Source organism: Stegastes partitus, unplaced genomic scaffold, assembly GCF_000690725.1.
Source record: "Stegastes partitus isolate 25-593 unplaced genomic scaffold, Stegastes_partitus-1.0.2 Scaffold499, whole genome shotgun sequence".
NCBI classification, from domain to species: Eukaryota; Metazoa; Chordata; class Actinopteri; family Pomacentridae; genus Stegastes; species Stegastes partitus.
Window position 1 is genome coordinate 24379 of NW_007578230.1, and position 11756 is coordinate 36134.

At 45.0% G+C, this 11756-nt stretch overlaps 1 protein-coding gene across 1 annotated transcript; it reads right to left on the bottom strand.

Moving 5' to 3' along the window:
- Positions 1-3591: 3591 nt before the first annotated feature.
- LOC103361345 (sal-like protein 3) lies at positions 3592-9022 on the bottom strand. Its single transcript, XM_008287397.1, has 3 exons — positions 8947-9022; positions 3963-7288; positions 3592-3834 (listed from the first exon to the last, which is right to left on the bottom strand). Exons 1-3 carry the CDS (start codon positions 9020-9022, stop codon positions 3604-3606), a joined length of 3633 nt encoding a protein of 1210 aa, XP_008285619.1. The 3' UTR covers positions 3592-3603.
- Between the last annotated feature and the right edge of the window lie 2734 nt (positions 9023-11756).

Here is an 11756-nt window from a genome sequence, read left to right on the forward strand (position 1 = left end):
GCAAATGCGATGCTCCTTTGTAGGGTCTGTGTTTAAACTAATCAACCACTGATGTGATAGTAATCTACATTTATAAACCCTCACTCTCATGCACAGGGACTTTCCATTATACGATTACAATAATAGAATAATATTATGGACATGCATTCTAATAAAATACCCTATTAAAGAATCAGTTGGTCATCTGATGCTCATTTTTTCAGCAAGCAACAATTTTAAGTGGTAACCATGTGAGTGTTTTATAATGAATGTTTGTGCTGTCAACCGCTTTTACTGTTTTTAATGGACAACCATCTACGGACCATGGCTCCCCCTTGTGGAGCTGAAATAGCTTAATAATGGCACATCACATTTACTTGAGTACAAATTTGAGGCATTTTACTTTAGTCTTTTCTTTTCTACTTCCACTGCACTACATTTCAGAGGGCTATAGTATGATAATAATAATAGTATTTCTCCACTATATTTATCTGACCGCATTTGTAACTTCAGTAACAAAGATTTTTGTTCACAAAGCACATAAAAAATTATGACATGAAGAGAAACACAAAGTTAATTCAAAGTAAACTGTCAAAAAACTGTTTTGACAATCATATCGATTTTTGTTCATGGTATTTTTCACAGTTTTCAAAAGTTTTAGAAACCAAACAACTGGTTCATTTTGGAATAATCAAAAGAATATCCTATAATTATATCATTCATTAATCCTCCACAAATAGATCAAATTGAAACCATCCTGCTCTTACATATACATCAGGATGACAGTCACAGGGGATGTTTATCTGCACTGCTTACTTTTACTTTTTATACTTTAATTGCAGTTTTGTGATAACACCTACATACTTTTATCTAGATAACGTTTTAAAAACAATAAAAATATTTTTAGGAAGTAGTAGAAATAGAAAATCATTCAGAGGTATATTATTGTTTGCTGAGATATTTGTGTGACCTTGCAAACTTCACAATAGGATAAATTAGAAAGTATATGAATGAGCGATTCACTCTCTCATACTAGTTTGTACATTTCAAATAAGTTAAGCCACACTTGTACAGAGTTAAAAAAAATAAATAAATAAATACCAGCATCATCTCTTTAAGATTGTTTATCCCACCAAGAAGCCCAACGCGATTTTTGACTCATTACAAATAAAGTTTTAATGTCTTTTCTGAAACTAAATGTCATAAATTAAACAAATGTCAATTTATTTATTTAGACTCTTTGAAAAACTGCATTCCAATGACTTTACATTAGTGCTTATTTAACGTGCATTTAAAGCACTGCTTCTTTTCATGATTTATAATTCACTGATTCAAAATGTAAATAAATAATTGATAGCAATTAAGACACCAGTTCTTCATCCGTAACTGATCTAAAGATGTCCTCGTGTCATGCCTGAATGGCAGCTCTAATCCTCCAGATCAAATGAATTAATGGCCGGTGTAGAGTGAGCGACTTTCATTGTCTTCCAAATGGCTGCTGATTAATAGAAGGTTAAATGTGCTTTAACAATGACCGTTAAAAACTTTTGTCCTCTTCCCCGGAGATGATTGGTGTCTGTAGAGAATTGACTCATGCTTGTTGATGAGTGATACATGTGATCAAAGCCTGGAAACTCCACCATCACACCTGTGGCCCTTTGTGGTCACTTCTCTTTCCCAGCTTCGTTTTAAAATGGAGAGCTGTTAAAATGACTTTTCTTTTCCGTCTCTCGCTCTCTTCTCTTTTTTTGTTTTTTGATTGAGACACGTCCCTTGTCACTCATGAACGCATGTGGACAAACTTCTCACACATGGCTCCTTTCACTCCTTTTGTCCCACTCTCTGCCCCGGCCCATTCTTTTCCTTGGTTACCGGTTGTCATGGTTTCGGGAGCCCCTGTAGGCTAAAAAACTGGAGGGATTAAAGGCGGCCATTTTGGGGACAGCTGGACCAGGTTGGTCCCTGTTGCCCCCTGTCCCGCTCCCAGTCACTCTGGGGGGAAGAGGGGTGGCATTGTGTGAGGATTAGAGCTTCCTGTGTGTCAGCTCATTACATGGGGAAGGGGGGGGGGTTGGAGGGGTGAGGAGGAGTATAGGGGTGAGGGGGTGATGGGGTGAGTAGAAAGAGTGAGGGAGAGAAATGAAAGAGAAAATGAAAGAGAGTGCGTATGAAAGAGAGTATGACACAGGGAGGGGAGGGGAGGGAGGGAGGTGGCAGCCTCTACAGCTGCACTCTCAATCACACTCATACAGGCTCTGATTATCCTTTTCACACACACATACACAGTAGTGGGGAACTGAAACATATTAAAAGACACGGAGGGCAAAAAAAGGCAGAATTAGGAGACAGCTAGCCCAGCGCCTCAGACAAAGGACCCCCCCTCCTCCTCAATCCAGACACACAGAGAGCTGGAACAAACAAGGGAAAACTGACCAACAGCGTGCATGCAGGCGCACACCGAATAAGAGTCATGCAAGCAGAATACTTAAACAGATAAATGAATTCACAGAGACAGAGGCTTAAACTGAAGCCAGACAATTAATACAAAAAAAAACCCCCAACAAACCTCTAAAAAAAAACACAGACAAGCGACAAACACGTCTCCTCTTCACATTGCCATTGTTTTATTTATACATCACATGGGAAGCATGGGAACATGTTTGCTACAAAAAAAGGGGGGTTTACAAAGGGAGAGCAAAGCATACAAATACTAAACCGAGCAAAGCAGGAATGCAGTGAGTGCAGACAATTTGTGTAGGAGCAGAACACTCTCAAGTGCTTTGAGAGCAGGGGGTGGGAGAGTTATAGCGGACGGGGCTCATCCTCGTTGGTGGTTTAACAATGCACAACAAGGGAGGGAGGAAAAAAAAAAAGGGTTTGCCATCATCAGTACAAATAAGGTCATGTGCTGCTAGCTGCTATAAGTACAGGACTGCTCACAAAAGTACTGACAATCTAACACAATCATCGACATCATTATTATTATTATCATCATCAACAACAGCATCACGGTCATTGCTAGCATGTGTTTGTTTCAGTAGATGTTTCGGACACAGTGCAACTCGCAGTGCAACTCAGAAACATGCATTCAGCAGCATCGCATTTTTTTAAAAAAAAGGAAAGAAGAACAAAAGTAACAATCAAAAGGCATAAAATGTAACCGCAGCTCATATTTACACACATCGGCCGTTACTAAACTGGCCTGTTTTGGTATGGAGTTTAATTTGTAAAATTCTGGACACTCCTCTTCCTCTTGCTTTTTTTTTTTTAAATCATCAGCTTATACTGGTTGTTTGACATGATACAGTATGTGCTGAAATAGGTGTCAGCAAAAAAAACCCAAAAAACGCACAAACAATTAATTCTCATCATGACAATGCTGTGAAGTGTGGAAGATAAGGCCTCACTGTGGTCTTTGAAATACAAAAATACATAGCTAAAAAAACTACATTCACAGATTTCTTGTAAGGATACTACAATAAAAACTAAATCTAGTTGCCTAATACAAAAGGTAAATATGAATTAGAATTAATAAATCTAGACAAAAAAAATCTCATTCTATTTGAAAAAAATACATTCCCTTGTCAGGACCCTTTAAAACTGCCCTTTAACAACACTAACTTTCTATGCAGTGGTGTCCACAGCTTCTCCTGCCACATCAGAACCAACACTGATTGGTACAGGATCTGAGCTGTCACCTTTCTCGGGGGATTTAGCCAATCCCTGTTTGTCCTCCTGCTGTCCAGGGTTCTTATTGGCTGACTGTGAATTGCGATCCTCCGCAAAGTCATTGTCATTGGTTTGAGCCTTGGAGGGGGTGTTGTTCAACGCTCCAGGATGAGTTTTCATATGCCCCTGTTGGTGGAACACAATAGCCATTTACTCACATGTGAACAGAACATACAAATGCACCACCACTTAAATATCATCACATTACAGTACCAAAAGAACAGTAATAAATCCCCACTATCTCTAACTCTTACCTTAAGTCCGCTTCGGCTGGCATACGCCTTTCCACAGTGGGAGCAGCTGTAGGGTTTGTCTGGGCGAGGAGGCTGGGTGTGCGGTGCTGGTGCAGCGACAGTGGGCTCAGGGTCCTCTGAAGGCTTTTCTGACACGCTATGACCCTCCTCATTTGGAGTGTCCTTCTCCAGCTCCGTCTCCTCTCTGGGTGTTTCACTCTTCCCTTTGCTGTGGGCAGGATCTTTCTCCTGTGACTCATGTGGTGTGCTGCCACAGGCCTCTTCTGTTTCTGGGATAGCTCTGGGGCTGGCAGGAGGGGTGAGTGCAGGTACAGGTTTTGCAGCTTTTGGGTTAGAATTGGGACTAGTGGGAGGTTCATCTGTGGAGCCCGCTTCATCACCATTAACCTCTCTGTGCAGCATGTCGTTTTCAACAGCAGGCTTAGGAACACACAGGGACAGAGGGGCATCATTGGCCTCTGAATTCTCTACAGCTGAATGAGAACTAGCTATAGGTGCTTTAAAAGGGCTGGTGCTGCCCAGGTCAGCGTGGGCGTCCTCCTCAGAGTGCACGGAGCCGTTTGTGGGGCTACCATCAGCTGGGGCGTTGTCTCCCAGACTCAGGGGGTCCTCTGCTCCCGCTGAGGGGGGATTACGGGTCAGAGGTGGACTAACACTGGGTGTTGAGCCGTCAAATTCCTCAGTCTTCACAGCAGTGACATCTGTGGATTGCTTAAAATTAGACCCTGAGTTGAGAGCGTCATTTGGAGACTTAGAGCCTGTTGTTAAGGCCAGAGGAAGGAGCTGCTGTCCTTTAGATGGGGAGCTAATGGAGTCATTCTCACCATCATCGCAGACGGCACTCTCTGTTTCTGCTCCATCTTCAGGTGGCATGTCTTCATCGGGTGGTATCTGCCCCCCTAAGTGCAAGCGGATGTGGTGCTGAAGAACCAAAGCATTAGTGAACTTGCGTGGGCACAGCGGGCAGGAGTTCAGGGCACGGGCGTTGGGTGGTCTTGCACGATGAGTGGCCAGGTGGGCTCTAAGGCTGCCCTTTGTGGAGAAGGAACGGCCACAGAGCTTACAAGGGAATGGCCGCTCTCCCAGATGTGTGGCCTGGTGCAAACGAAGAGCTCTGGGGCAGCTGAGGACACGCAGACACACTCCACATTGATTAGCAGCCTGTGCGGTGGGCAGAGAAGGGACAGTCGTGGTAGTTGTAGTGCCTGAGACTCCCTGGCTGGTCTCTAGTCCTGCAGCATTGGCACTAGGGCTTAGTCCGAGAGCAGCCAACATTTCCCTGCGATAGGCACTGGAGGTGGTGGACAGGTCATGCCCGTGTGTGTCGCCACTGGCTTCAGCAGGGGTTTGTGAGGAGGTGGAGGGAGACGAGGAGGAAGAAGCACCTCCTTGTGGCTGCTTTTCAAGCTTCTGTACCAGTCGCTGCAACTTGGATGTGTCTGAAGTCTGGGTGGAGGTGGTGGGAGAAGAGGAGGAGGGGGAAGAGCTGGATGGTTTGGGGAAAGGTGGGAAGGGGAAGGGTAGCTGATGAGGAGAGGTGAGGTGGGACGTGGATGGGTGGCCTGGGGGACGGAGAAGTGCGAGGTGGTGAGGGGAGGTACCTCCAGGAAAAACAATCTTGGGCAGGTGAGCCAGCTGGGAGTAAGGGGAGGTGGAATGGAGGGAAGAATGAGGAGGAGTGTTCTCATCAAACCGCTGCTGCTTTGCTCCTTTAAACTGACTGCCTATGGAGGAGGGGGAGGATGAAGATGAGGAGGAAGAAGGCAGCACAGTGCTAGAGCTGGCAGCAGCTGCAGCTGAGGCTCTGTTCAACTGTAGCAGTGAATGGGCTGTGGAGAGCAGAGCCATGTCCACTGAGGGGGGCAGAGGTAGAGAGGAAGGCGAAGGCCGAGCGGAAGCACCAGACAGGAATCCTAAAGCCATGCTCTCTGTCATCCCGCGAACGCTTCCTTTCACTCCGTTAAATGGCTCGTCATCATCAGCCCGTCGCTTTCGCCTTCTCTGGATGCCCCCCGAAGTTGATCCACTCTGTGTTTGCTCTGACAGTGCTGGGGGCAGCAGGGAGAGAGACAACTCTGGGTTCTGCTCTCTGTGTCGCAGGAAATGAGCTTTGAGGTTCCCTCTGGTTGTGAAACGGCTCAGGCAGACTGGACACTGGTAGGGCCTTTCACCTGTGTGTGACCTCAGGTGTATTTGGAGGGATGAATCACTGCTCAGCACTTTCCCACAAAAACGGCAGACATGCTGAGGGCGTCCTGATGAGGAGGTGGAAGTAAGAGAGGAGCTGGACTGGAGGTCCTGGGAATGGCTGGTAGTGGGAAGGGGAGGAGTCGGGAAACTGATGCCATTGCTGTGACCAAATGAAGAGGTGTTAGAGGATTTCTCATGGAGGTAGCGTGGCGGCAGGCCCAGTGACAAGGACAGTGGGTGCAGGGAGGCAACAGAGGAGCTGATGGTGGATGAAATAGATGAGGAAGAAGAGGATGACAAGGAGGAGGTAGAGGAGGATGAAGCTCTGTTACCATTAACATGTGAAGTGCCTGATTTGGAGACGGCTGGTTGGGGGAAGAGGGAAGATGGAAGGCTGCTCAAAAGTGATGAGGCTGTGGTTACTGGAGTGGCAGTAGAAGGATGTGTTGGTGATGAAGATGATGCTCCTGCAGATTTCTGGTTGCTGTCTGCACCGCTGGCCTGTGCACTATTATCTTGGCCAAACACAGCCCCTCCAAGCCTTAGAACATGCCTACAGATTTCCTCCGTTATCTGCATCTGGTGGATTTGCCGCTGCTGTAAAACTCTCAGTTCCTCCAAAAGCACTGCCAGGGTTGGAGGCACCTGGATCTGTCCCTGCTCTCCTGGTGAACTGGAGGCCTGCTGCTGACCCGGACTGGAGCTGTCGCGGTGCGGCGGCATGCACTGGGAAGAGGAGGAAGAGGAAGAGGAGGAGGAGGTAGTGGTGGTGGCTGAACTTCCCATTGGCGGGGAGGTCATGGTGGAATGAGAGTCTCCTTGGTGGGAACCAGAGGTTTGACCCAGGGGAGGAGGCGAGTGAGTCTGGGAAGACAGCGATGGGTGAGGAAAGTCTGGGGAAAGGGAGGAGTGGGTGTTTGGGAGGGATGTGGTGAAGGGGGCGATGTGGCTGGGCCAGTGGGGAGGAGGCGAGCTCTCGCTGGGTAAGGAAGGCGCGTGGAGCCCTCCGGGGGATGGGCGAGGGGCCAGAGGCGTCTGGCAGTCCTGGAGTGAGGTGGGGGATGAGGAGGAAGACCCTGATGAGGTCACTTCTGAGCCCAGAGATGTGGATGGTGACTTTATGCCCAGGTGGTCATCTGTGAATTGACAGAGAAGAAAGAAAGCTTTATAAAACCTGAAAACCTGTGGGTTTCTTTGCACTGTTACGCAATATCCGATCTCCAATGACAAACCAAATATCCAGTTATGTAAATTCATTAAAACTTTCTGCTTCAGTTACAGATTGTTTGTTCCATTGCTTCCAGTTATTGTTTAGAAATTTGCAAATTTGTGTGCGTAGTAAAATATACTGTTACAACTTCAAAAGAAATGCCTGCTAGGAAATGGCCTTGAACAAGCAAATAAACAAGTGGAAGAAAACTCTGCAGTCTATGAGTCTTTGTAATGTCTTGTCTCAATCTGTGCTCTCTGGAGCAAAACTCCTCAAACATCTTGCACACACAAAAAAGCTTACAGACCACCTTGCTGCTATGGCAACACATTTTAGAGGACAATGGGCATCACCAAGACAACCCATAACCCCTCTTAACCCACCCCCTCCCTACAGCAGTTACGTCTTTCATCTCCCTATTCACCCTTCCCCCTTACGTCACAGTGGAGGTCAAGGGTCAGGCCACGCTAAGGGTTCTGGGCACTGTCCAGACACTCTGATTGGTCAACTAATCTGACCTCTGCCGCTCAGGGGTCAAATTCTTTCAGAATCTTGAGCACCGAGTGAGAAAGAGTAAAAAGAAAAAGAAGGGGGGAGGGTAACAACAATGGAGAGACTAACTATTCCCTCCTGGAGAGATATAGTGATGGAATGAAAGACTGTACCTTAGTGAAATTCCTTCCCTGTGACTTATAAACAAACCGAAACCTGCAAGAAACACATAAATAACTCCAATCTAAACTTCCACTTTACCTGCAGGGGCTGGTGCATGCACTTTGAAGCTATATATCCCCTTTCAACACAGCACAAACACAATCTCCCTATCCCCTCTGAAACTTTTTTTTCTCATCCATCCGAACCCCCCAACTGTGTAGGAGTATACAGTCAATAGGGGTGAGAAAGAGGGAGAAAGAAAAGGGGAGGGAAGTATTGAGAAGGTGGAAAATGGGGGAAGAGGGGCACATAAGGAAGAAAAGCATGGATGAAGAGCAAAAGAAGAAGAGAATAGAAGGGTGGAAGATTAATCTTTACCAAAAACACTGCCTTCCCTTCCCCCCCAGCCATGCACCTTATTGTGAGCAAATAAGAGAGTGCTCTATACCAATCAAAGACCTCCAGCAGTCAGCGCTGAGCAGCCTGTTCGTTTCCGAGAGGACGAGCAGCACATGAAAATGGCCACAGATGTATGTTAGTTAATCCTGCTCTATTCACTTCACAGGGACAAGTTTATTGGCCCCGACCAAAGTGCCTAAGGCCTCCGTTTAGTGGGGCCCTTTGCGCTAAATGACTAAGCAGGAGGGGTTTTTTCTTCACTTGACAAAGTTAGAGCTGACAGTTTTTAGTCATGTTAAATCAGGTGCGTTTGTTGGAATGTAGCCGTGCATGCAAAAAAAGAAAGAAAGAAACCACTTACAGCAACACAGGTAATAAGTTTAAATCCAAACTTGTGCATTAATGATTTTCAAACTCTTAAAGTGAATTCCACACGCAGAAACGCAGCCGTGCGTAAAAGCGTACGCAGCCGCTTTCTAAAGAAATTCAACAAAAAAAAGCGCATGCACACTCGTAAAGATGTTTTCTTACCGTGAGATAGGAGCCTTGGGCCCCCCGGATCCGCGTTAACGAGATGCTGGGGTCTCTTCTGCTTCCGGCGTGACATGATTCACGGCGAGTCAGACAGAGAGGGGGGCATCAGTCGGTTGAATGGCACTCGGCACGTTTTTGCGCACTTGGGCGAGCTCCTGAAAGCATCCAAACTCCAAAAGTCGTGCAATTCCCGCAAGTGCTTGACTTACAAAAAAAAATTAAAAGGTGTGTTTTTTAAAAAAGCAGGCTTTCATGGAAGAAAGTTTCAAAAGAAATAGGAAATCCGCCGGGCTGCACCGTGTCATATGAAGCTGCCGTGCGTGTGGCTGTTTTCTAAAGTCTCTTCTCCCCAAAAAAAACTTGTCCAATTTGCGCCCCTCCTCTCCCACTGCTGCCCTGCTGCATGCACATACAGGGAACACACACACACATAGGCTACACAGCACACACACACACAGAACCACTCCTTGTTCTATGATATTTGCATTTCAATGGCGTGTAACACACAGCCTCCCTGGTTCTCTCTTTCTCTTTCTCCCCAGCTTTATTTTTTTTCTTTAGGCACTCACGCAGCAGCTATAAACTTTCAATAAAACATGACAATGGTGTCAAAGCTGTTGGATGCCCTAAAAACAAATTAAAATGGGCGTAAGGTTTAACGTTTTGTTAAAGATAAATGTTTTAATCATTGCAGGGAGATTATAACATGATGCAAATGAAAATGGAGTTAAAGAAATCTAACAGGTGATTTATCTGTCAGGTGATATTCTGCATGTGCGCCTCTCTTGTGCGCAGCTTTCTAATCCTCAGCACGGTGGATAAATAATTAAATTATCGCTGTAACAACTGGCAGGCAGGTGGTTTCCTTCAGCAAGAGTCAAAATCCATCTTCCCGATTCTGTTATTGTGCTGAGGAGCGTACAAGCGATATTTCTAAACCTTTGATTTCCATAGGGCCAATTATCAACAACACTGCAGTGCTGTGCAAGTGGGGGCCACACATCCATTCCACATGCATGCATGTAATTCGTGTGTTATCACCAGGCGCATAATACCCCATCCACCCCCCCTCCACCTCCCCCTCCCGAAAAAAAAGCATCTTACACTGGAGCTCTATTTAAAAGGCAGAGAATAGATGGGAATCTTTGACAATGGCGTGCTGGACACAGTTGAGTGAGCATCTCCCCTCTCTCACTATGAACCCCCGGATCCACTGCTGCACAGCACAATGCCCCTCTTTCACCCCCCGCCTTTACTCCTGTACCACGTGGAGAAATGGATAAAAGCAAGAGAGAGAAAAGTGGGAGGAGGAGGTGGTGGGGGAGGAGGGGGTGCCATATTTAAGTAGGTGTCTCACATTATACATATAGACCCTCCACTCGCAGGCTGAGCAAGAAATCTGGGCATTATTTGATTTCAGGGGAAGTAACTGCCACTCACAGGGGTTACAGTTCAGTCAAGCTTGTAGAGATCACTTGGAAAACAGAGAAAGTGATGCTGGATGTGAAGTCAAACTCTGGATTCTTTTAAAAGTGTTGCATACACTAGTGGGGAAAGCACTCAAATCCTTTACTCGTGTAAAAGTAGCAACATCCAAATTAAATTCTGAATTCAGTCATGAACTCCATATAATATTAAATATATATTTATTTGTATTACAACCAAGTGTAATAACATACTATTGGGCACTTCTGTTTGTGAAATGAAGTTTATGTCTTGTGTAATATTTTGCTGTCATGAGCAATATTACTTTATAACTTCAATATCATTGCCAGGACTTCTCTACTTTAATTTTTACTTTTCTACCCTAACTTGATTTTTTGCTTGCTTACTTTTACTATTTCTATCACCATTTATGCAATTAATTTAGGCACTGCCTAAACTCCTTATATACTTCATATGTACTTTTCTTATTTTATTTTTATGTTATTGTATTTTTTCTGGCCAATACCTGGCACAGTGACATGTCTCAGATGAATTATGCTTCCACATATTACGTTCTTTTCCTACATTTCTGAAGTAATATTTCGCCTTTGTTACTGAATGAGTTGCAATCAGCCAATCAGATTACAGCATTAATTTAGCGTCAACGGCTGCCACCTGCTGAGCTAAAAGCTAACCGGTAAGTCGTGTTTGTTATTGTCCATTTAAATACGCGTTTTTATCGATATAATTAGCACATAGAAGTCATGAAGTCCAGATAGGGTTCAATAAAAATATAGTTGTTGTGGTCCAAAGCATTTCTTTAAACCAGCAGCCGAAGGAAATAGCATTGACATGACAGTTAAATTAGCTTAGCCTGAGGAAACTGGTCCAATAGCGTCTAGCTCCCCTAGCTAGCCTGTTAGTGCTAGCATCTAATGGCCAGTAATGTAGATAGCTAAACGTGTAGCTACTTTTCACTTAACAAAGTCATGCTGGAGGTGTTATACTAAGATTCCATTTACTTTGACACAGATTAGAAGCCATTAGAAGCTAGACAGAGAAAAAGAAAACTCATAAACCCATAAAGGAGTTGTCATTTGCAGCCAGTGTCCAGCTACAGTTGCTACCAATTAGCATTTGCACACTAGGGACGAGCTGCCAGTAAATACAGGAGGGCTGTTGTTTGATAGAAGTGGTGTTGGGATCTGGAAACACTGGAGGTTAAGCTAAACCCAGAAATGTTCACATTGTCTTTACATTTTAAAATGGTAATTCCACCATTTCAAGTTATTTCAGGGTACAATGGTTATAATATGTGAGACACAGACAAAGTAAGGGTATCCAACTTTCTGTCTATGTAAGCCAGTGATCTACATTAAAAT